Source organism: Biomphalaria glabrata, chromosome 1, assembly GCF_947242115.1.
Source record: "Biomphalaria glabrata chromosome 1, xgBioGlab47.1, whole genome shotgun sequence".
Lineage (NCBI taxonomy): Eukaryota > Metazoa > Mollusca > Gastropoda > Planorbidae > Biomphalaria > Biomphalaria glabrata.
The window spans coordinates 63575023-63602145 of record NC_074711.1 but is presented as its reverse complement, the minus strand read 5'-3'; the positions used below and the strand labels follow the sequence as shown (position 1 = coordinate 63602145).

Sequence of the window (27123 nt, the reverse complement as noted above, 5' to 3'; positions counted from 1 at the left end):
AAGAGTTGACACATTTCAAGCCTTGAGAATAATTACAACTGTGCAGAATGAACATCCCATTCGCTAGTAACAAAGCCAGTACTAATACAAAAGTGTACCATTTTACTATTAAACATCATCATATTAGTGTCTACCTCGTGACCATACAACCGTAGAAATGGACATGTCACAAGTATCTATAAATTTTGTGTTACTAAATCAATTGTTTATACATATCAAAGAGAATTTGATTATATAATATATTCTTATTCTATAAGACTTTAATGTTTTTGTCAGGCGTATTATGTTTAAGATCCCATAAAACTCAGACGATAAAGGGAAATACTTTTTTTTAGAGTTAAATCTTTATTTGATTTGTTTCTCTTTATAAAAAAAATTCACGAGCCCAAAATCTTATGAAGTGAAGCAACCCTTTGGGGAGATAATGAATTACGAGCGGAGTTATAAGGGCTACCTATATAACATCTGGCTATAAATCGTCAGGTAACGCTTGGGACAGTAAATCATGACCCCTCTACATTCTATAGGATTTGTAAAGAGGAGGGGGGGGGGGTTGAAAGACATGCAGTGGGAGTGAGAGTCCGAAGAAACATTCAGTTCTCTAAATCAGTGTTTCTCAAACTGTGTTCCGCGGAACCTTAGTGTTTTGCGATGCCTAATTAACGAGTAGCCACGAAGTGAATTAACCTCTCTAAAAAAAATAAGCAAAAGCAACTTGTTCCGCTAAATACTCAGAATGTACGAAGTGTTCCGTTAAGGTAAAAGTTTGAGAAACACTGGTCTAAATGATAAAATCATTCAATTCGTTCTATAAATAGAAAATATTTTTTTTCAATGTCTCGGAACCATTTTTTTCTGTTTCTGAGAAGACCTTTTTTATTTCCAAATAATCTAAATTCACATAATGTTAATTAGTGTACACACACATACTCTCTTCTATGTATACACACTCATCAATGTACACACACACACACACACTCACTTCTGTGTATAAACACTTGTCCAATCTTGTGACATCTTTTGGTCGCCGCAATGGTCAATGGATGCACCAAGAGCTCCTGTGCCATCTCGAACAAACAAACAAACAAACAAAAACAAACAAACAAACAAACAAACTCGGATGAAAACTAAGAATATGAAAAAAATTGTTGACCTTGTTGATATGATGCGCAAAGGTGCATAGAATATAATAATCAAATTCTTATCCGCGATTGATCCATTGACCTATATATAGAGATTGTTATGTATTACTCACAGAACTAAATATTCACGGAAATTCATGTAATAAAGCCTTTTCCTGTTAGTTTCCATCAAGATCACATTTAGAAAATTCTAGATATTTAGTCATCTTATGTACATTTAAATAATTTGATGACTTAGATCTATTTAGATTATTCTAGATTATGTATCTAAAAATTGCAAAACAATAATTATGAGACGAGAGTGCTCTTTTTCTAGATGTCCAGTTACTAGATCTAGATCTAAACATTAAATTATATGTTATATAGGTTAGGGTTAAAAACAACTTTACTTCTCATAACTACTTTACAAAACAACGCCTTGTTTCAGCTTTTTTTTAAAAAAAATTCACGACATTTTGTGGTGTTAAAAGATATCCATGTCCAGTTTAGATATTATATATATATTGTTACGTGCGCATCTTAGTGTAAATGTGAAATGGTGCGAATGCGTGTTGAAAGGAGGAGAGAACCAAAATGGAGGAATATGAACAAGAAAGTGTTTTCAGTGGTAATAAAGATTAAAGTATTTATAAACTGTGATTTGTCGTTTTCATGTCTAAAGAGTCTCATCAAATATGAAGTCGATATATATAGGTCTGTGATAATAATATATTTAATTGTTTTTAATCTATAATACATATTTCTTAATCGCCCTCCTGGTGCCTAAACTCGCGATTGTAGATACTTTATAAATGATAAGATAATTTATTGGTCCAAGCAAATGCAAATTCAGTATGACCACAATAGTGTCCACGTCAGCATAAACAAGAACTATATAGACATGTGGAGGTTTGCGTCATCAGGTCTAGAGATTCCAGATATAGAATTGAAAAACCAACGAATAGTCAGAGAATCTATTTAGAACAATGTTTTAATATCATTAGGCCATTGGGGGGGGGGGGGAGAGGTAAAGGATACACAGGCCAAAGTACGTTACTAGTAACCTATAATATACATATATAAAATATATGTTTATATATATATATATATATATATATATATTATAAATATGTTACATGCACTTTGTAGCTAAACATTCCAAAACGACTTGAGCTGATAAAACGAGGATTAAATTAGAATATATAGTTCTGTGTAGGTAGTATGTGTGTGTGTGGCAAAACTTAAACGAATTCAATTCAAATGAAATGTGGAACAAAAAAAAATTAAGTTTATTAAATAATTAAATTTAAAAAATACGAAAGGAAAGAGATCCGCTGAGCTATTCAACTATATGCTGTATGTATTCCTAAAATAAATCATTTCCAAAGTGATTGACCCTACTTGACTTGGTTGTTATGACCCAGTAGAAGGCAGAGAGAATGTCAACAAGAGAGGAAAGAGGGAAAAATAAGTTCAATACACAATTTCTGGGATCTGATGTTAGAGAGATATCCTTTATTTATTCTGGCACCACGTCTGCCTTTTCAGCGGAATCGTCTGCATTAGAAATCAGCCACTTCAAGACCTGAGACTCCATGTTCAGATCAATTACAAAGATCTGATGTCATGATGTCATGCCGAAAACTTTTGGATGCCATGGTCCAGACAAAAAAAGTTGGAGAAATGTTACTGTCAAAAATTAATTGTTAAGCAATTAATAATATGCTCAAAGTGTGTGAGATAATGTTTATAACAGAGAAAAATGCAAGGCAAATGACTTTCACAATTATTGTTGCCACCAAAGTTATTCTGTTAATTGTCTAGACATGGTATACATTTATAATTTAGATAACATTTGTCTTGATACTATGCAGTTTTACAGTCCAGATCATGTGGATTGATTTATAATTTAGATAAAGTGGGTATATTTATAAACTAAAGAATGTAGATTTATAACCCCTTTAAAGGGTTATAAATGTAGATAAATTGGATAGATTTAGAATCTAGATAAAGTAGGTAGATTTAGGTAAAGTGGATAGATTTAGAATCTAGATAAAGTCACTGGCGGATCCAGGGGGGGGGGCGGTAGGGGCGATCGCCCTCCCCACTCGGCCGACCCCCTCCCCCGAAGGGAGGGGCGGACGAATTTTAGTATACAATTCACACAATTTGTATACGAATTTATTACTTATGTTAATAATATATACTAATTATTTATGTTTCAACCTATTTTTAGATTATTTCCCCTTTCTAGTATTTTGGCCGATTTGGTAGGGTCGGGAGGGGGCGATGGCATCAATCCGCCCCACCCCCCCACCATAAACTTTCGAGTGAGGGGGCGGTCCTATTTATTTGTAGAAATCACAGCTTGCTAACAGAATCAATTAAATATCTATATGATTAAAACTTGTTATTGGTATTTTAACCTGTCTTTATATTATGTCGTTCATCTTTGGCCGATTGGAAGGGGAGGAGCGAATACCTCTACTGCCCTTCCCATCTAAACCCTTTGTGTGTGTGGGAGGGGGGGGGTTCCTACTTTTATGGAGAAATCATAGTATGTGAACAAAATTAGTCGAATATCTATATAATATAAACAGCTGGAAGTGCGATACATGCAATCACCTTCCCCCCATCGGACAAACCAATACTTTTTCTTTTTGTATTATAGTAAGAAATTACAAAATTTAAAAAATCTGTCACTAATATAATTTATATATGCTATAAAGTAAATTCTTATATCGAGTCGCCCAACCTCTATTCTTTAATGCAAAATGCAATCATTAGCAGTAATTATAAAAAGGAGCGAGGACTAATCGTTTTCATTTTACTGCCCTTCACCTTTCCAGACAGAGTTTGTGTAATTTCACATGAATTTATCATAACTATTTTAAGAAAGAATTTGCTTTGGAAAAGTTATAATTCAAACGAAATTTTTCAATATTACAGTCACGGTTGAGATAAGTTCAAAAGCCAGATAATCTTTTCCTAGTCGACTTTTTCCAACCTTTACTCTATCTCATATTTTTCTAGTTAAATAAATTTAGAATTATAACTCACAATTTATGCTTACATTTTATTGAATATTATTAAACGAATATTTTTTCGGCGCGATCCTCAAAGCCTTAATCTAAATATGTGGGGTATCTTATCTTTTCAAAGAACAAATCGGTTGTATTTGCAATGTATTAAGGGACTATAAATTTGCAATGTATTAAGGGACTATAAATTCATATTAGAATATTTTTCCACATTATTCAAAAGGTCCTTTATAATAGAATGCGTTACTGCAGTGAAGAATGCCCCGAACCTCACTGATAAATAATGAGCTGTAGATGTCAAGAGAATGCGCTGTTTTTTTTTCAGTTTTTTTTTTCGCCGAAGATTGAGAAACAGTCTTATTTTATTCTCATATATATATATATATATATATATATATATATATATATATATATATATATATATATATATATGCTGTACGCACGTTTATGCATAGGGTTAGGGTTTACTGGGCGTTAGGGTTAGGGTTTGGAAAAAAATCGCCCACCCCCCACTCCAAAGTTCTGGATCCGCCAGTGGATAAAGTATGTACTTGGTAGATTGAAAATCTAGACAAAGTGGGTACATTTATCTGCACTTATCTGTAATCTTTGGAATCAAAAGACATTGCCATTATTAAAGTGGGTAGACTTATGATCTAGACGAAGTAGGAAGATTTATAGATCAACGAAAAGCAACTCACTAATGGCAAGCTCTTATAGATCAACGAAAAGCAACTCACTAATGGCAAGCTCTTATAGATCAACGAAAAGCAACTCACTAATGGCAAGCTCTTATAGATCAACGAAAAGCAACTCACTAATGGCAAGCTCTTCTTCACTACGACACACTATAAACAAGCAATAGGAAAAAAAAAACAAAGCTTATCTAAGGGAATGAACTACTATTTACTGCATTTTTTTTCTGAAAATGGTAGGGTTTAGCTCCCTTTCTGCTATATAAAACAAAATTAATTAATTAGTACTAATTGATTTATTAACTGGTTAATGTTTTGATTGATTCGTGTACTGTCATCGACTATAAATAATTGTGCAAAATTTCAACTTGATTCAAAAATGGGAAGAAGACGAAAAACGTGTCAAAACGTAATAAGGGGATTAAATCCCTCCATACATCCACATTTTTTTATTAAGTAGCATTTATTCAAACAAAATAATTAATCAACATAATTAGATAATTGGTTAATGTCGTGTCAGATACAATGAATAATTGTGCAAAGTTTCAACTTGATCCGAGAATGGGAAAAGAGAGAAAAACCATGTTCAAACTTTCTACCAGACAGATAAGCAGACAAATAGACAGAAAGACAGAGTGAGTTGATATAAGCTTTGCAGAAAGAATAGTATCAGATTCTCTCCAAACATTACAAAACACACACTTACCCATGTGCTGGTTGATATTTCTCTCTCATGATGTTCGCCTTTCACTGAAGTTACAGATTCTGACCCGAGTCCTCCAAAAATTGTATTGCCTTCATGGCTGAATGAACATATCCATATGGCTTGCGGGAGAGAGCTGCTACTCTTTGGGAAACGGGCTCTATCTTTGTGGTACTCGAGTCTTTACTTTGTCAATTCCCCACTAGGACAAGACAAGTATGAGTACTCATCTGTTCTCATTTCTCAGTAACCATATGAAGATGAATTTTTTTCTGATCTAGTTCAGCATTTCTTGTCAGCCCGATTAGTTTTTAAAACAGCATATATGCAACTGTAATGATACTATTGCTTAGAAATTTAGAGTTTGTCAATCTGGCTAGTATGTTGTTCTACAATTTATAAAAAGTAAACACTTGAAGTTATAAATCTTTTACTTACATCTTTTACAAATGTATATACTTTCTATTTCACTTTTGTCTAGATCAAAATATATTTCTCTGAAATAAAAGAAAAAGAAAGGTTACAAAGATAGTTTGATAAACAGACAGACAGATGGACCAATCAAAACTAATAGCGGCTTTTCGGAGGCCGCTAAAAGTCATGAAACAGCCGACATTTAAAATACAAAACTGATGATCAATGTGTGTATGCCCTTCACAATTCCTGGGAGGTCATTGCTTTCAGGTCTTTCCTTTTTTGTTTTCCTTAGAAAGAGCCAACAAATGGACAAAATGTTTCCTTCTAATCATAGACTGGTCAGCTTTTTAAAAAAAAAAAAAAAATAAAACTATATTTTTATTTATGTTCTTCTCTTGTAGGTATCTCTATAGAACTAGAAGAGATCTCTTGAACATATAATCCCACTGAGTCTTCCTAATGTAAACAGAGGGTTCGTATGTTATGTCGTGTGTGCGTATAATAAAGTCATCTGCTTTCTTTCTCTTATGTCATAGTATTTGGTAAAAGCTCTTGTAAATATTTGTATGCCAGGGGATGGTCAGTTTTAGTGAAACTCTTGACATATATTGTTAGATTTACAAAGATCTACTTATTTAGAATTTCTTTTTTTTTTCCCCAAACTCAGTTAATAGACTAGTAAATAATTATTCCAAACGAATATAATGAAAGAAGCCTTTAGTTCTGTATTTCCAAAATTTTTCTTTTAAAATAATTTTAAGAGAAATGGACGCGCTAGAATAAGCACCTGAATAGGAGAAGATATTCTGTAAGCAACGCCTCTGCAAATTTGAATTGATCACATGTAAAATTGTTACTTTCTTTTAAACAAAATATTACGTCCTACGCGTATCCATGTCTCAATCTAGCCGTTCATGTTAGCAGAGACTTAAAACTCTGTCTAAGTTGAGGCCAAAAGGTCAAGTCGTGGGTCAAGGTCTTTTACCTTTTATTACACTTTATTTTAGTTCATTTACACTGACGATGGAAGCAATGATTTAAAGGAAAACTAATCCATTGATGAAATCCAATGTTAGAAATGAAGACTACTTAAATGATTGAAAAGAATACTTATTCAATGATTGAAAAGAATACTTATTCAGTGATTAAAATGAAAACTTATTCAAGGATTGAAATGAAAACTTATTCAATGATTGAAATGAAGACTTATGCAGTGATTAAAATGAAAACTTATTCAATGATTGAAATGAAAACTTATTCAATGATTGAAATGAAGACTTATTCAGTGATTAAAATGAAAACTTATTCAATGATTAAAATGAAAACTTATTCAATGATTGAAATGAAGACTTATTCAATGATTGAAATGAAGACTTATTCAGTGATTAAAATGAAAACTTATTCAATGATTGAAATGAAGACTAATTGACTTTGTTATTATCCCCACCTCACAGCCCATTGTTTTGTAGTCAATGGATATCTTTAAACCGGCATAGTGTTCAGAAACTCGAGTGGTAAAGAACTATATTTGATTGAGGAGCTCAAAGGAGGAGTTGGAATGCTGATTGAGGAGCTCAAAGGAGGAGTTGGAATGCTGAATGAGGAGCTCAAAGGAGGAGTTGGAATGCTGATTGAGGAGCTCAAATGAGGAGTTGGAATGCTGAATGAGGAGCTCAAAGGAGGAGTTGGAATGCTGATTGAGGAGCTCAAAGGAGGAGTTGGAATGCTGAATGAGGAGCTCAAAGGAGGAGTTGGAATGCTGAATGAGGAGCTCAAAGGAGGAGTTGGAATGCTGATTGAGGCGCTCAAAGGAGGAGTTGGAATGCTGAATGAGGAGCTCAAAGGAGGAGTTGGAATGCTAATTGAGGAGCTCAAAGGAGCAGTTGGAATGCTGAAGACTGCTCTGTCAGTTTTTAGGGTCATACAGGTATAAGTACAGAGATTCAATTTGTTGAGCAAGTCATGCAAGTAGATCGTTGTTTTGGTCACGTTGTATCTTTAAAGCTCTTGACCATACAAGGTAGACATGTATATCAATTTCACTTGTGATACTTATTATATGGTACATCGTCACAAATAGACCTATAACAAAGTGTTGGGGTGAGCACTACATGCGATGGACAGGTTTTTGGCTTGAGGCGCCAGCTAACTTAACGCCGGTTTCGTTAGATTGATACTAAATAGAACTCAACTGTCACGTGACATGTGACCACAAGAAAGATACCACGTGACATATGGCTGTCATGTGACCACAAAGAAGGATCCCTTTGCGTAACCCAAACCTGTATGTTTTATGTTTGACATTTTATAAACACGAGTCTGACATTTGGCTGACCTGTCGCTGCACATTTCATACAGTCGGGCAGCAGACGAGATTGCATTTAAATGACACGTCTTCCTTTAGCGCTTTTGTAAAGAATTTTTTTTATTAGATTTTAAAAAAATGTGTTGAGTTTGTACAAAAATGTGTAGAGTTGTAGAGAAATATGCATTAGGATTAATGAAATTAATGACAGATACTTACTGGTATTAATGCTACTGAGCAGAATAATAGAAAGTCTAAATGTGCATAACTTTTCACCCCCTTTTGGATCGGGACTTTTAAGCCAGCCAGTCAAGCACAACTATTGAATAATGCAGTCCTAGGCGGCAGCTCCCTTCCCAGAATATTGAAACAATATCGACTACATGTCTGTATCCAAGACTGGAACTCTTTTTAAAAAGGGAAAATACTCCATTGCGCTCATAGACTTTGACATGTTTGTCTTTGTAGTTTTAAATTAAACTTCTCAGACGTCAACATCCTCTGTAGCCTGTGATCCAAAGACGAACTAAATGTGAAAGACAAAGCTTCCCATTAGTTTTCTTCTTACTTTACCAGCGTATCATAGTTTTGTACACAGAAAAAGTCACTAAGATAGCATATGTAATCAATCTGAGAAATGAGCTACAAGTAAGGAGGTTTGAGGCAATATTCACATGGATTGGTCTTGTACCGACAGTATTTAGCACTGTCGTTACGGTTGGTATCACCAAGTGCTGTAAGTTCATGGTAACCCCCCCCCCTCCCAGCTTTCTATCACTTTCTCCCCCTCCAAATAACAGTTTTCTACACTTCTTTTTGTCCATGTTAACTGCTATAGTAAAAAAGACAAACCTTTCAGACCTTGCGATCTATAGAGCAGATGGTGTAAAGGTCATCTGTTTCTGTGTATCAAAGGGATTAGATAATAGTGAGCAAATAGATGCAATTTTATTAAACTTTTCTAAGGCATTTGACAAAGTTCACCACCATAGCCTGCTTTAAAAAAAAACTTTAAAAAAAAAGCAAACTAAAATACTTTGGCATTAATGGTTCATTACATCAACGAATTCGGGATTTCCTAATAGAATAGGAAGAGAACAAACTGGACTAATAAATGGCTCCAAATCATCACCAATAACAGTAAACTCAGATGTACCTCAAGGAAAGTCCACTTCTGTTTCTATTTACATAAATGACCTATCAAATTGCATTAGTTGAAGTGAAATTATTTGCTGACGATTGCATATAATATAGAACAATAAAAACATGTTACAAAAAGATTTAGAAGAATTACAGAAATGGAAATCAAATTGAAGCAAGTCTTTCCACCCAGAAAAATGCCATTTATTAAGAGTAACAAAAAAAACAACAATTAAAAACTACTTATTCTATTCATGGTAAACCAGTTGCACAGACTAAAATCTCCAAATATCTAGGTGTCAATAATGAATGAAAAGATATCACAAAATAGACACATTGAAGAAATTATTTTTAAAAAATCAAGCAAAACATTAGGATTTATAAAAAGAAATTTTTATAAATCAAACAAGAACAGAAAACTAAAATGCTATTTAACTTTAGTTAGGCCAATATTAGAATCAGCTTCCTCAGTTTGGCATTCTTCATCTCAAGAAAACAAAAGATAAGATGAGTAAACGCAGAGCTAATTAACTTCTTTGAAAAAATATTTGCACATTTGCAAAAATGACTCACTTTTAATTATTAAAAAAAAAAAGCAGCATCGTAAGTGATGGATAAGCCTAGCTCACAATACACAACACTAAAGTCCACGACACTTAAGTCCACGACACTTAAGTCCACGACACTAAAGTCCACGACACTAAAGTCCACGACACTTAAGTCCATGACACTAAAGTCCACGACACTAAAGTCCACGACACTAAAGTCCACGACACTTAAGTCCATGACACTTAAGTCCACGACACTAAAGTCCACGACACTTAAGTCCACGACACTTAAGTCCACGACACTAAAGTCTTAAGTCCACGACACTTAAGTCCACGACACTAAGACTAAGACTAAGACTAAGACTGCTTTATTGATCCTTACGGAAATTTGTTGTGATTACAAGGACTCGTTTCTCATATAAAGACAACACAACAGAAAAATACACATAAATACAACAGACAACATAAAGAGTTCATTCAGCGACTACACACAGGTATCTTGGTGCATTTCATGTTCCCTGATCAATGAGTGGCGGTGATAGAGTCTGACCGAGTGAGGTACGAACGAGTTTTTGTACCGCTCCGTTCTTGTTTTGATTGACAGCAGTCGCCCACTTCGCGACGACCTGGCGTAGTTCTGATGGAGCGGGTGGCCGTTGTCTTCCAAGATTTTTTCGATTTTTCTTAGGCACGTTTGTTCAAAAAGTTCCTTTAAATGTGGTAATGTTGTGAGTGTAATTTTTGATGCTTTTTTAATGATGTTTTCTAGACGTTGCAACAGTTTAGATGAGGCGTTGCCTTGCCAACAACTTATTCCGTATGTTAGCAGATTTTGTATTGTCGCGCCGTAAAATGTCTCAAGGATCTTCTTGTTTAATTTAAAACTGTTGAGTTTGTATAGAAAAAAGAGTCGCTGGGCTGTTTTCTTTGTCAGAGTTTCAAGGTGGTCTTCCCATGAAAGCTTGTTGTTGATGATAATGCCTAGATATTTATATGCCTTTACTTGTTCTATAGATGTAGTGTTTATTTGCAGTTCACGTATAGTTTGTTTTTTCTTTCTAAAATCTATTATAAGTTCTTTAGTTTTTGTTACATTCAGTTCTAGAAAGTTGTCGGTGCACCAGTTTGTAAACTCTTCTATCGAGCTTCGATACTGAGTTTCGTCTCCTGAAATAAGACCGATTATGGCAGTATCATCAGCGAATTTAATGAGTTTAACTGAGTCATAGATGCTTCTTATGTCATTAGTGTAAAGAGTGTATAGCACAGGAGAAAGTACACAACCTTGTGGAGCACCCGTACATAGTACTCGAGTTGACGATTTGGTGTTGTTGACTTTAACATACTGGGGCCGTTGGGTTAAAAAGTTTAGAACCCATGCTTGCAAGTAAGGGCTTACATTTAAGTTACTCAGTTTGTTTATCATTAGATGTGGCTGTATGGTATTGAAAGCCGAGGAGAAATCTACGAAGAGGACTCGTGCATATGTTTTGGGTATATCGAGATGCTTATAAAGCTGGTCCAAAAGCAATAGAATGGCATCCTCAGTTCCTCTAGCTGCTTTGTATGCAAATTGGTGAGGGTCTAGGCTGTTATTGACTTTTGCTACAAGTTGTTTAAGAATATATTTTTCAAAACATTTCATAACAATAGGTGTTAGTGCTACTGGGCGGAAATCATTTAAGCAATCTATTTTTGGTTTCTTAGGCACTGGTATGATTTCTGAAGTTTTCCAGATGTTTGGAATTACGCACGTTTGCAATGACTGGTTAAAGATATGACAGAAGATAGAAGAAATTTGCTCCGCACATAGCTTGATCAGCTTGCCACTAATTTTGTCCGGTCCACAAGCTTTTGTTACGTCTACTCTCTTAAATAACAATGTCACTTCATCCTCCGTTACAAAATTGACGTAGGGCTCTTGTTTTCCTTTGGACAGAGTGTTGAAAAGTTCTTTGTGTAGTTCAACAAAATCTTCTTTGTCAAAACGAGAATAGAAATAATTTAGTTCGTTGGCGAATTTCTCATCATCAGCCACTAAAATTTGTTTTCGTTTTGAGGCGCAGCCTGTTATTTTCTTTAATCCCTCCCAGCATTGTTTTGAGTTGTTCTTTGCAAAGAAATTCTCAATTTTTTCTTTGTATGTTTTTTTCCCTTCAATTATTGCTTTTCTCAGTTTATTTTTAGCATTTATAAACTCTTCGTTGCTAGCCTTATACTTTGTTTTCTTTTCAGTAATAAGGTGTTTGATTTTTTTGGTCATCCAGGGCTTATTGTTTCCATAGACTTGTATTGTTTTTGTTGGAATAGTTAACTCCTCGCAGAATGATAGATATGAGGTAACAGTTTCTGTTAGTTCGTTTATGTCTGGACAGTTCTCAATAAAGATTTCCCAGTTAGTTTTCTCAACGCATCCTCGTAGTTTTTCTACAGCCTCTTCAGACCACATCTTGACCGTTTTTATAACTCTCTTTGTAGTTTTAAGAGTAGGTTTGTAATTTGGTATAAGATGGAGTAATACATGGTCAGATTCTCCAAGTGGGAACAAACTTTTACATTTGTAAGCCTGCTTAATGTTTACGTAGCATTTGTCGAGCGTTCTGCCCTGCCTTGTGGGGAGGGAGACATACTGGCAATAGTTTGACAGTGTGTTGTCAATATTTAGGTTGTTGAAATCTCCAGTTACGTCCACGACACTTAAGTCCATGACACTAAAGTCCACGACACTAAAGTCCACGACACTAAAGTCCACGACACTAAAGTCCACGACACTCACGACACTTAAGTCCACGACACTTTATAAGTCCACACTACAAAACCTTCGAGATCTTGCCATGAAAACAGTCTCTCTTATAATCAATGTGTGTGTGTGTGTGAATGTACATAAGTGATGTACGTTGATAAAGCAAAACTTTTTAAAGTTGATACACAATAGGATATAACGATGTGAATATTTGGACAACATTTCCACAAACATTTGTAGTCGTTAAATAAAATTGAAACATACTGAAGCAAGTTGCTATATCTATATCACGTCAAATTTTGTTTAAAAAACTGACTGCGTCGGAAAAAAAAAAGATTTTTTTTTATACTTAGGTGTCAGTCCCTAATGGGTGATTCCCTCAGTGTGATCAATGCCCCTCGCAACCCCTTAGCGACACTATTTTTTGGTCATACTATCCCTCGTTTTAGGTTCCCTACGTTGCTTAACTACTATGCGTTTTAATTTCACTTTTTTTTCCTGGTTTACTTTCCTGATTGAATCTAGGATTACAGGCATACAAGGAAAGGAAGCTTACTTCCCAATAGACACTGTCTAGATTGCTGCCAAGGTACACACATTTCTCATTGCAGTTGAAGAAACATCAAACTACTTCCAGTTGTCATGGGGATGGCTCCGTGCTGTGTCGGAGGCAAAGGAAAACAAGTTTCCACTTGAATGTAATTGTACATTATCTTTCTATTGGGTCACAAGTCTTGAAGTGGACGGGGAAATTGTATCTGGGTGGGTGTTTAGACATTATATATGTGTGTGTGTTGAGGTAATATGTATCTGTGTGTGTGTGTGTTGAGGTAATATGTATATGTGTGTGTGTGTGTTGAGATATTGTGTATCTGTGTGTGTGTGTGTTGAGATAATATGTATCTGTGTGTTTATTGAGGTAATATGTATCTGTGTGTGTGTGTGTTGAGATATTGTGTATATGTGTGTGTGTGTTGAGATAATATGTATCTGTCTGTGTGTGTTGAGGTAGTATGTATCTGTGTGTTTGTTGAGGTAGTATGTGTTTGTGTGTGTGTTGAGATAGTGTGTATCTGTGAGTGTGTGTTGAGATATTGTGTAACTGTGTGTGTTCCTACCTGTCTGGTCAGCTTTTGGAACCTGCCCAGTTTGATAAACTCCTCTTGTCCAGTTTGATTGCACTTCTGCATCTTATCCATTGTAGAGTGAAGTGACCCCATGAATGAGCCATACCAGATCAAGTCTAAACATAAGCCCTACCCTGTCCTTCTAGTTTCAACATCCATTATGGATGGTATCCGAAGTGTTTCTACTCACGTTCAACTTGAGCTCACCAGAGTGCACATTACAGAACACTCTTGCACCTCTCTATTTAGTTTGAATACTGAGGACTAAGCACTGCTAAACGGGAAATCCCCCTCTCCTTTTTTTTTTTTTTTTAAATAAAACTATAATAGGTTCCAATGTGTTTTTGTTTTGGGTAGCTTTTTAAAGCTAAAGTTATGATAGGATATCTGAATGGAGATAAGATGAATCAGGGGGAGTGGGATTCCATTAATAAGTGTGTGCTTTCTAGCGTAACAATCCTCCTTTATTTGATCACATGTTATGTTATTAAACAGATGGTCGTATTTGTAGAGACTGTTGTTCCTATTTATAGTACACAATGTGTTTCAAAGGACGTTCAAGCCATTATTTTATTGTCTGTGGGGATGCAATTGTATGACGAACCTGAATCGCATTCGAGTGAGCTTTGTCGTACACATTAAGTCTATGACATTCGAGTGAGCTTTGTCGTACACATTATGTCTATGACATTCCGAATTGACTGGGAAAAATTATTGGGAGGAAATCTAAAATATAAATCTAGGGTTCAAATACCAATATTGAAGTCAGGGCCGGATTTAATTATTTGAAGCCCCCGGAGCTGGTTTTCTAGTTAGAGGCCCCTACTTTTTTTTTCGAAAGGTTTTATAAAGATACACTTATGAATGAAATTTCTAAAACATATTATGTTATATTTTAGAAGAAAGAAATATAGATTTTGTAAATTTAATCTAACTTTTCTTTTTAAAAAATGTTACAAAAACAACACTTTTTAAAAATCTCTTTTGTGGAGGCCCTCCCTTTTTTTTTACCCCGGGGACTGTAGCCCCACCTGCTCTTCTTTAGATCCGGCCCTGATTGAAGTTATTTACGTCACTTAGTTTAATTTTATTTTTATAATTTATTCAGGTTTCCGATATTTTCATATATATTTTGTTCTACTTATGAATTCAGCGGCTCATTCGTTTAGCTTGTAGGCGCAAAATGACCAGCTATGTTTACATAGAATGACCCGTCTGACGATGTGAACATAAGTTGACAGTCTACATTCTACACGTAGTCTTTAGAAGCGCACATGTTAAACATTAGCTTTGATCTTATTTATCTAAAAGACCTCTGACCGTTTATAATGTATAAGATAAGAAAAGAGAAATGTCCTCCTCGGCTCCTCCTCCTCCTTGTAAATATTGACATCTTTCTTTTTTTTTTACTTTTTGTTCCGATAATTAATTTAATAATACTCCACAAAAATCAAAGCAGAGAATTGTGTCCCTTCCAAACTAAAAAAATATTTTTTTTAAATGTACACTACCTGGAATCCACGCGTGTCATAGAGTGATAGAGCTTCTCTGTAAAAACAGTTCGTATTTTATCTTCCCTGTAAGGTTTGAGTCACTAGATTGGAGTTAACTAAACAAATTAAAGTCATTGCATTAAAGAGTCGTACATGTATGCACATGTGTTTATGTCCAAGCTATTCTTCTAGTCCAGTGATTTCTTAGTACTATGATTCCTACCAATCAAGAGGTCTGAAGTACTCTGAAGTACTCTAAGGTACTCTGAACTAATGCAAGCGATGACGATATTTGGAGATCTATTAACATGTAACAACACAAGACATTTTGTATAATGCTCTGAATGCTTTGTATACATATGTCCTTGAGACGAAATGCATGAGATAAAAATTGAAAAATAGAGACGTACGAATTTCAAGTCGACGTGTTTAGCCACTGAACTGTTCAAGTACATATAAAACAGAAGTTTTATAATCAATGGTATTTTTAGTTTTTACATAGAAATACCTAATTCTCTACAAAAGGCTTATCTCTGCTTAGCTTAGTACATTTTCTATACAAAATAAAATTAATTAATAACGACAAATTGATTAACTAATTCGTTACTTTTTTAAATTGATTCCTATTTTGTCATTGACAATGTATAATTGCACAAAGGTTTAGCTCCATCCAAGTCAGGGAAATGGAGTACCCAACACGTCAAAGATTCCATTTGGGCCGGCACAGAATAAGTGGACGAACTCTTTAGGTTCTAGGATCAATGCATTTCAATAGATGATGAGATCGTATTCATTTATTCCCCTTTAAATTTCCAACTTATTTCTAAACGATGTCTTTACTAAAGTTCACTGATGGTGATGAGACCCGATAAACTGAGTTTAATTGTTAAATGAAATTATGTCATGGTGACAGTTCTTCAAAGGAAACTTTTTATATTATTTTTGTTCAGTTAAAAGGGACTGCGACACAGTATTCGGCAATAATAGAATGTTTTTAAAAATGCGTTGAAAAGGTTGGCAAGTCGGCCCCCATGGGGAAGGTATAGAACACTTACAAATGTGCCGTCTCGTATATCGCTGCACAGTAAAAAAAAATAGTTGAAATCTCTATTGGCTGGTTTACAATTCTATGTGGAATGTTACATAGTTCTAGACCCCCATTGAGAGGAGGAGGGAGCAGGGTGAGATTTGAAAGGCAGTATTGTGCAGGTTGTACATGGCTGATGTCTCGCTCAGTCTACGTCAGGTATCACTTCACGTTATTACAGTCAGTGAAAATGTGCATGACAACATAGCGGATTTTCTCACTTAGGAGAACACTTAGAATGGGAACGAAAAGAGGATACAGTGTTCTCGAGGACCTGGCCAGTTCGAAAAGAGTTGGCGACACCTGTTTAAAAAAAAAAAAAAAGATTTGCTTGGAAATGTGAGGAATGTCTGAGAATTCAAAAGCTTGAAAGTGGATGAATAGTTTTAGCGTGAAACCCCATGACACTTTTGTTATGCCAGGTTAACCTACTCTAACAGTGATCAAATAACAAATACATATGTGTGTGTGTGTGTGTTCTGACGACATTGACAAAAATATGTTGGAACATACAGTGTTAAGTCAGCCAAATCTAGACTGCGTGACCGAGTCTAACTATAAGCCAGACATGTCCGATTGGAAGCCATGTTGATGACCTTTTAGTAATTTTATTACAATTCCTCTATTCAGGCCGAACATTCATCGGCAAAAAAACAAAACAACAGATGGAACCTCATGGGTGGAAATGTCCTAGAAATTTGATAGTTGCTGCATATCGTTTGGAAAAGAATTATGAACTCGTTTGCCACACTGGTCAAATTCTAGTTTGACGTTATAATTTTTCAGAGTATAATCTATATGGAACATATTAATTTGAATTAGCTTGAGGACTAGAAAATCTTTATCTTCAACAGACTACGGCTTCTGGTGTTTCTGCATGTAGAATGTAGACCCTTCAAGAGTTTAATAAATTAATATTCAGGAACATTTTGTGCACAATTTTTCTAAGTCTAGATTTAAAGGCCTATCATTACATTTTATAAAATCTAGTAGATCAATACATAGCTTAACCAGTAGTTTTCTCGGGGAAGGGAGGAGGGTGAAATGTGGAGTGGTATACATTTCCTTTTTTTTTTTATATATAACATTAATTAGTTGTTGAGAGCAAAACAAAGATGTATAAGAGAGGAATTGTCTTTGGAAAAAAAAAATTTATACATTTTTCTTTTTTTCATTTTGAAAGCCGTCAAGAAACTTCTTACAACGAATACGTGGTTTGTTTGAGTTTGATTGGATGTACTACTGGATGTATCCTATCATTGATTTAACTTTTAATGAATTAAACATAAAGTTGGAGCAACGGCTGCCTGGCTTTTTGTATGCACTTCGGATTGTGGCGGACCGTATCTCCTTGGTGCTTTAATATACATTTACTTAGTAATATATATATATATATATATAACAATTTGTCTTAGATTAACTGTGCATATTTTGAGAGAAAAATGTTTATTCTTCATTGCAGAAGCCCTCTTTTAGTAATGAGGTCATTGGAGCCCGCACAGTTTTGCGCATTGTAAATCCGGCACAGGTTGTCCCGAGTTCGAACCCTACACGCTGCTACAGTCCTGTAGGAGGTTTGGACTTCGCGGAAATAATCATTTCTGAAAGAACGTCTCAAAGTCAAATGCGGGTAGCATACCTGACATCACTGACGTCACTGCCTGATATAAGCGACATCAGTGACGCCACTGCCTGACATACCAGACATCACTGGCGTCACTGCTAGACATCACTGGCGTCACTGCCTGACATACCTGACATCATTATCGTCACTACCTGACATACCTTACACCAGTAGCGTCTTTATCTGACATGGCTGACATCAGTGGCGTCACTGCCTGATATAGGTGACATCAGTGAAGTCAATGCCTGACATACCTTACATCAGTGGCGTCACTGCCTGACATAGCTTACATCAGTGACGTCACTGCCTGACATACCATACATCAGTAGAGTCTCTATCTGACATGGCTAACATCAGTGGCGTCACTACCTGATATAAGTGACATCAGTGGTGTCACTGCCTGACATGCCTTACATCAGTGGCGTCACTGCCTGATATGTCTGACATCAATGGTGTCTCTACCTGACATGCCTGGTGTAGGCCAAATATTTATGTGATGTCAAGAAAATGTGTTTCAAGCCAAGATTTACGCTACTGTAAAATAATTGTACACTTCTACATCGGATAAAATTAAATCAAGTATCAAAATGTAGCCTGTAGTTAGGTTGTATAAAGCATCTCTGTCTGAGCGGCACCTGCTGACAAGATAGAATGTAGCAAACGACTAGCCTTGTATTTGATATAAGCTGGCAGATAATAGCGTCTTCTATTTTACCTGCAGTGCAAAATTGTGATGTTTCAACTTGCCCTTGTACTCAAGTTATTTAACACACTTATGTTACAGAAATCTGGCAATGAATGAAGATTCAGTCTATATTTAGATTTATTATAGTAAGCAGATTTTGCACAAATTATTTTAAGACTTTAGCTTTATTTAGCTTTTTTTTTTAGTTTTTAAAATATACATGTTATATAAAATAGAAAGCATTTTACATACAGCACATCCGCTTGTGCTATATACCTAAAGAATAATATAAATATGTTGGAAGTTAGAGACGTTGCTTCCATTAGCTAAGAGGTTGCTTTGTGTTCAGGCACGAGACTTTTATTAAACCATTTAAAGATAATCGTCAAATACTTTTAATAAGTCGTACCAATGCTGGGTATCAAAAGACTATTTTTATAAAACTGAGTAAATTGACACTATTTGTGCTTAGTTCTTGTAAAAGATGTTACACAACAATGAAGTGCCTCTGTGTCTGACCACGTACAAGATGAGTCGATTAGCTTTCTGTCACACACAACCTTCGAATTTCAGTGGGAAAAAGGCTGGACACGACACCGTCATTGTATGGAACCCGGGCTCGAGGGCGCCTTGCTACGCTAATGTGTCATCTCCTTCTATGAACATAGCATGAATCGGATGGCTGCCTGGTCGTGCGGTTTGCGCGCTGGACTGTCGTTCGGATTTATCGACGGTCGAGGGTTCAAACCCTGCCCGCTCCCATCCCCCGTCGTCCTGCGGGAGGTTTGGACTAGGAAGTAAACTATCTTCAACTCTGAAGGAACATCCGAAATATGTAAAACAAACAAACAAACAATCAAGAAAAACATTTAAAATACTTTATACAAAGACAATACCTCCCTTAGACAACTTATAGAGCGATTGTTTTTCTCTTGATAACTACTGAATGTTACATTTAAAAACAATAGAACATTTTTTACCTTTCCCTTTCCCCCGAGAGAGAATCCTGGTTGAGCGAATGTATAGAACTATTACACTTTAAAATATTCCAATGTCAAGGCCTTTAGCTCTGGACTTAGAAGACGATGGGCACTATTTTCTTGAACATTCATTTATTAAAATCTTCAAAGAATGTGGAAATACCCGAAGACGAATAGCTCTTCAAGATAAATATGTTCCAGTTCTCTAGCCAAATTTAAATGTATGTCTTTTTGAAAAATTATAATTGTCAAATTAGAGTTTTCCCAGTGTGGCCAGCAAGCAAGTAATTCTTTTCCCAATGCCCAATGATAAACAGCAACTGCCAAATTTCTATGAAAATCGTACGAGTCTTTTTCGATATCCATATTTAGGCTCTACCTACCCCCCCCCCCTGACGTTTCCACGAAGTTACGATTTCAAGAAGTAGATTTATTGTAAAAATACATTTTCGTTCCCGAAAAGAAACAGTGTGTAACAGTTTGTAACAGTGTGTAATAGTTTTTAACTTGAGTAACAGTGTGTAACAGTGTGTCACAGTTTGTAACAGTGTGTCACAGTTTGTAACAGTGTGTCACAGTTTGTAATAGTGGGTATGAGTCTGTAGGATAAGAGTTGAGTTATACTGTAAGAATCTGTGGAATGTAACTATTATGCCTGCGCAAACACTTACTCCTAGACATTGCACATAGACGAAGCCTATCAGTATCTTTAATAACAGGAAAACTCATAAAGAAACCAAGTGAAGAAGAGATAGGGACAAGAGGCATTAAGAGCTATAAGCAGAATGCACAGTGGAGTACCAGGCCAACCAGTTTGAAAGCAGCCATAAGGGAAAGTTATGCAAGCTTATCTCCATTTTCTTTTCCTTATATATGTGTGTACAGTATGAAACAAGGGCTGGGGAGAGAGGGGAGGATTCACTTTCTATTTAGTTCAGTGAGATGGGAACAAATAGGCGCCAATTGATGTGGAAGACAAGAACTTTCTGATGTTTTCATACAAAGCATGTTGTAGAGGAAACCTTGTAATAGTTTCAATGTTCAAATCTTAAAGAAAACAAAAACAAAGATAACAAAATGGAGTTTAATCTATAGCCCTGTGGGTCGGTCTTACTCAACACATTACAAATATCTACCAAGTATTGAAGACGAATGCTTTGCTTCACTATGGCCGTGACATTTAGTATCAGATTTTTGAATCGGTAGGTCATTGTGTAAAAAGGGTTTAGTAGACGAGGTAAAATCAATCAAGAGAGATTTGATAGTGAAAGATACACCTCTTCCTCCTTCAAAACACCATGGCTAGGTTGCGCGCGCTTCAAGGTTCTAAGAGAAGTGTAAACATGAAATTTATTTACATATCACCTTCTAGAAGCTTCGAGTTTATTCACAGAATAGTAAGTATGTAAAGGGACATAATTTGAAATGCAATAGTTTCATTTTATTTTCCATACGAGAACTTTCGGTTTGAAAAAAAGGCATATGAAGAGGATGCAAGCTCTTTCTATTGCCCAAAAGATATTCTCAGTTCATAAGTTTTAAGCTTCCTGTTGAGTTTATTGGCTTACATATGTGAATATATCGTGATATATGAATTATAACGTGTATTATTGCTTGATAAAATAGTGTGTCTAATGTGTTCGTGATTTCTGCTTGAAATCTTTATTTAATAAATTGGAATTCTGTTATGTATTCGCACTGAACAAATATTCTGGAAATATCACATAGATGTAACTTCCAAAATGACCAAGACTTATTAACCACCCAATTCCATTGTAACATCTTGTCATAGAATCAATAGAAAATTCTTTTTCAAAGTGGTCAAGGAGTTGCGTTCTTTATCCTCGCGGTTCAGTGTAACAGCACACACATCCACCAACACCTTGGCAGACGCATTAACCTGATCTATATTCTTTATATAGCCTATCGTATGCATGCATATCTGCCAATTCTGTGACACAAGCATGACCTAGTGGCCATATTGTTCAGGAACCTTGCTGGCCCCCTTCATTATCTAATGAATACTGCTTTTTTTTAACAATAAAGTAGTTCTTCAGCCTGAAGTAAGTTTTACACGGTTTCAAGAGTTATCTTTTCTTTCCAATAGCAAATTATCTCTAAAAATAAATCTGGCCTGTTCTTTCCATGTTGTTATTTATTGCAGATGCACTGAAATATTTGGGTGTTGAGGTTATAATGCACTAGAACGCAGGTTAACATAATCCAGAATATTCCATTTACCTGCAGACTTTGACTTGCTTTTAACTTAGCTTTGTCCTTACATATTCTATGCATTTCGCAGATCTATTTTTAAATTGAAAGCAAGTCATAAAGTTATACATCTCATGTAAGTGATAACAATTGCACACGAAAATTCGAAGAGTTGGGATCAAACCTGATGACATTTGGATGTTGAGTTTCTACTAAAGAGCATGTCAGCATAATCCAGAACATCCTATTGACCTGAATAGTTTTAATCGCTATATTGTAACGCTAATGCAAAACAAAGTTTCGCATTGTACTCTATGGAGTATGTTATAAATTTGACTGATTATAAGTTACATTTTAGAAATATATTTACATATGAACTTAAAATCAGATAGACTCTAGGAGGCATACAAATAACTTTAACTCAAATAGTCTCTACAAGGAGTGCATATGGCCTTAAAACAAAAATGTCTCTTCGAAGCATACATATGGCAATGGCAGTCATTTAGCTGGAAATGACTATGCTTTAACTCATAAGTCAAAGACAATGATTCTCATCATTGGCAAAAAAACAAACCCCATTTGGGCAGTTGTTTGAGACAAACATCTATAAAAAAAGCTAACAAGATCCTCGAAATAAAGAATCACCTTTTGTGTCAGGATTTTGTGATTTTACCATCACAAAAAAGATACAAGACACCGATAGCAAAGACAAACAGACACAAACACTCTTTTGTTCCCCTGGCAATCAAATCATTAAATAAGAACAATCTGGTATAAACTTTGTCACATGTAAATTATGAGTGAGTCTGGTGTGAATGTACACTTTGGTTTCTTATAGTTATAATGTTTTTTGTTTGGTGTAATGCACAAATTGTAAGACAAATTTCCATACGGACAATAAAGATTATTATTATTATATTATTATTATTATATGAGAAAATGGCTGTTATATTGACATTATCTTTCATTCGGCGCATAATTTAAAAGCTTGAATGCCCCCGTAAGACCTAGCGTGTGTGTGTGAAGGGCATGCTAAGCCCTTTCACGTTACACCCATGCGTTAATTTATTCATTTCAATACACACTACACTCATATGTTGCATATATTTATACACACTAGACACAATATGGATTGTCTTAAAAGTTTAACTTAGTTCTGTGTGTGTATGTTTGTTTATTTGGGCTGTAAGATCCTCCTTTCACTACCGAGTAAACTAAACTAAATCAATAACTGAGCAATGCCGAGGTAAACAGCTTTAACCAGGCGGTAAAAATCAGGTCACTATGACATTGTGATATACAACACCCTCTGAAACATTTATTCATAAAACTCTAAAACCGTAAAATTTAAAATCTTTCACGCCTTTTAGGTATAAATGTAATCGCGCTATACAAAAAACATTTATAAAAGAAAGGACCAGAGTCTTTGTAACGCTTCATCTCTATGCATTGTGTGTCCTTATGTATCGTTACCGAATCATTGTTTCCAATTTTCGCCACAACAAATTCAAGTTTCTCTCTTAGGGTTACGGTTAACTACCGTCTTATGTGGTCAGCACAATGTATTTCAACCTGTTTCCCTAATGGTGATGTGTCTGATTTGGTATGTGTGTTGGTTTATACCTTGTGACAACTAGCCAGAATTACCTTGTAGGCGTATTACTTTACTTAATACAGAAACTTATTTTTAAAAAAGTGTGAATATTTCTTTGAGAAAAAAATATAATTGCCTGCTTCTAACTGCGGAGAGTTAAAGTCTCCAATTAACATGACTGACTAGACTAACTCGTGGATACGCGTAGGACGTAATTATATTCTCTTTTGAATGAACGTCTTGATTTAATTAATAAGATAAGTATGCAAGCACTGAATTGCTGGATGTCCAATGATTGTAACAATATACTTCCACTGATTTCAACACTTTCACAATTAACATACATTAATTACAAGTGGTTCTGTCTCTCGTCTCCCCATTCACCCCCCCCCCATTTTATCATGTCATCTGTAACAAGCCTACTCAGTTTGATCAGGTACTAGATACATACGTCATAACACCAAGAAATACCCGGTGACCATCTAGAGTAAATGCCCGGTGCCCATCTAGAGTAAATGCCCGGTGCCCATCTAAACTAAATGCCTGGTGCCCATCTAGAGTAAATTCCCGGTGCCCATCTAGACTAAATGCCTGGTGCCTATCTAGACTAAATGCCCGGTGCCCATCTAGACTAAATGCCCGGTGCCCATCTAGAGTAAATGCCCGGTGCCCATCCAGACTAAATGCCCGGTGCTCATCTAGAGTAAATGCCAGGTGCCCATCTAGAGTAAATGCCCGGTGCCCATCTAGAGTAAATGCCCGGTGCCCATCAAGAGTAAATGCCCGGTGCCCATCTAGAGTAAATGCCCGGTGCCCATCTAGAGTAAATGCCCGGTGCCCATCTAGAGTAAATGCTCGGTGCCCATCTAGAGTGAATGCTCGGTGCCCATCTAGAGTAAATGCCCGGTGCTCATTTAGAGTAAATGCCTGGTGCCCATCTAGAGTAAATGCCCGGTGCCCCATCTAGAGTAAATGTCTGGTGCCCATCTAGAGTAAATGCCCGGTGCTCATCTAGAGTAAATGCCCGGTGCTCATCTAGAGTAAATGCCCGGTGCTCATCTAGAGTAAATGCCTGGTGCTCATCTAGAGTAAATGCCTGGTGCCCATCTAGAGTAAATGCCCGGTGCTCATCTAGAGTAAATGCCCGGTGCTCATCTAGAGTAAATGCCCGGTGCTCATCTAGAGTAAATGCCCGGTGCTCATCTAGAGTAAATGCCCGGTGCTCATCTAGAGTAAATGACCGGTGCCCATCTAGAGTAAATGCCCGGTGCTTATCTAGAGTAAATGCCCGGTGCCCATCTAGAGTAAATGCCTGGTGCCCATCTAGAGTAAATGCCTGGTGCTCATCTAGAGTAATGCCCGGTGCTCATCTAGAGTAAAGGCCTGGTGCTCATCTAGAGTAAATGCCTGGTGCCCATCTAGAGTAAATGCCTGGTGCTCATCTAGAGTAATGCCCGGTGCTCATCTAGAGTAAAGGCCTGGTGCTCATCTAGAGTAAATGCCCGGTGCTTATCTAGAGTAAATTCCCGGTGCTCATCTAGAGTAAATGCCTGGTGCCCATCTAGAGTAAATTCCCGGTGCTCATCTAGAGTAAATTCCCGGTGCTCATCTAGAGTAAATGCCTGGTGCTCATCTAGAGTAAATGCCCGGTGCTTATCTAGAGTAAATTCCCGGTGCTTATCTAGAGTAAATTCCCGGTGCTCATCTAGAGTAAATGCCTGGTGCCCATCTAGAGTAAATTCCCGGTGCTCATCTAGAGTAAATGCCTGGTGCCCATCTAGAGTAAATGTCTGGTGCTCATCTAGAGTAAATGCCTGGTGCCCATCTAGAGTAAATGCCCGGTGCTCATCTAGAGTAAATGCCTGGTGCCCATCTAGAGTAAATGCCCGGTGCTCATCTAGAGTAAATGTCCGGTGCCCATCTAGAGTAAATTCCCGGTGCTCATCTAGCGTAAATATCCGGTGTCCATCTTAGAGTAATTATCAGATGCCCATCTAGAGTCAATGACCAGTCCCCATTTAAAGTGGACTTTTCTCAAACTCTTTCTGAAAGACACGAAGATTTTAACTGGTACTCATCGGTTGCGGTTAGAAAACAATACGTTTTTGTAAGATGTCAAGCCTAGAATTGAAAACCTGCATTATAAGCAAGATTCACTCTCAGAAGGATCCCCATACTAGTTACCATAACTTTTACATCGAAATCTATTTGGTTTTATGTGACTGGGAAGCACTAGCTTTCGATCACTCCTCATGGCGTGAAGCTGTGAGTGTCGGAGTGGCTAGCATGAAAGAGCGCCGAACCAACAAAAAGCTGAGAGAAGAAGCAGGCCAATCTGTAACTGAACAAACCTACCCATGCTGCGTATGCAGACGGTCTTTTAAAGCGAGGATTGGACTTTACAGTCATCTACAAGATCATAGGAAAAGAGAAATGTGTTCATCTCCGACCACGAAGGAGGAGCTATGTAGGCAACAATTCACGTAAAACAATGTAAGGAGCATGTCAAATGTTCTAAAAACTCTTAAAGTCTCGGGTTTGCGTCTTGGCGGAGACACAGGTCTTTGAACTCAGCAGCGGACTTATCGAAATCTCAGTAAAATCTCAGTTAAACCTCTGATAGGTCTCTGATAGGTCTCTGATAGGTCTCTGATAGGTCTCTGATAGGTCTCTGATAGGTCTCTGATAGGTAAAAAGAAACTAGGTCGTTGTAGTATTATTATAACAGCCTTATAACCATCATAGTAATACACATTTGAATTAACCTTTTCCGCCTTAATGTCTCTAGAGTATGCAAATACTGTTTTCTTTGATCAATAAATTCATCATAATATTTGTAATCATATAACACGTGAATAATCACGTGACTGAACAGAAACCTTTTTTAGGGGGGTGGGCGTAAAGGCTTTGCGTTAAGGGTTCCAGGTTCTCTAGGGGAGAAACATTTCATTCTGAAAGCACATTGACATTTGACACCGCTCTCTTGGGGAACGTGAATTTGTAGAACATTCGCCCCCCTTACCCTCTTGTTTTGGAATGACTCTTTGAAAAATATATTTTCAATATCACGTGATATGTAACACGTGATATGAAATGTTGAACTGTGAAGAGATGTAATGAATGTATGAATGTGTATCTGATTTATATTCAAGATGTAATGAATGTATGAATGTGTATCTGATTTATATTCAAGTTGCCCTCCTTACCTTTAAGTGATCTGCTATACACTTTGAGCTGGGTCTTTATGAAAAGTTTTACTATCCGAGCTCTGAAAGAAACAAATGAAAGAAAGAAGAAGAAAAAATCACAGCGACAGGCTTCAAGACGATACCGAACAGACAAGAATATTATGCAGAAGTTTTCCCTCTTTCTAAAAGCAGGCGCATTCAAAACTTCTACCCTCGTCTTTTATAGTGTTCCCCCTTCCCCCTATTTTTTATTCGACCTCTCTCTCTCCCTCTCCCTCTCTCTCTCTCTTCGTTTCAGAGTTACCCCCAGCCCTCCCCTGTCTGGAGAACTGTTGGGTGAGAACTGCCGCCTACGTCACAGTAGATGCGCCTGGACTGCCATTCAGAGTTGTGGCTGAAGTCTACGGAGGTGACAGTTGGC

At 36.4% G+C, this 27123-nt stretch overlaps 1 protein-coding gene across 4 annotated transcripts in view; it reads right to left on the bottom strand.

Moving 5' to 3' along the window:
* The window catches only part of LOC106074765 (uncharacterized), a 113469-nt gene extending 86547 nt beyond the window's left edge, over positions 1-26922 (bottom strand). For 2 of the 4 annotated variants that reach the window (XM_056007415.1, XM_056007428.1), the window contains exons 1-2: positions 26721-26922; positions 5564-6057 (exon numbers count right to left, since the gene is read on the bottom strand). In XM_056007415.1, coding sequence (XP_055863390.1) covers positions 5564-5592 — 29 coding nt within the window. In that variant the 5' untranslated portion in view covers positions 5593-6057; positions 26721-26922. Of the gene's footprint in view, positions 1-5563; positions 6058-13269; positions 13371-13831; positions 14128-26720 lie in introns of those variants that run through there. The other 2 variants (XM_056007420.1, XM_056007423.1) reach the window with 2 other exon arrangements.
* Between the last annotated feature and the right edge of the window lie 201 nt (positions 26923-27123).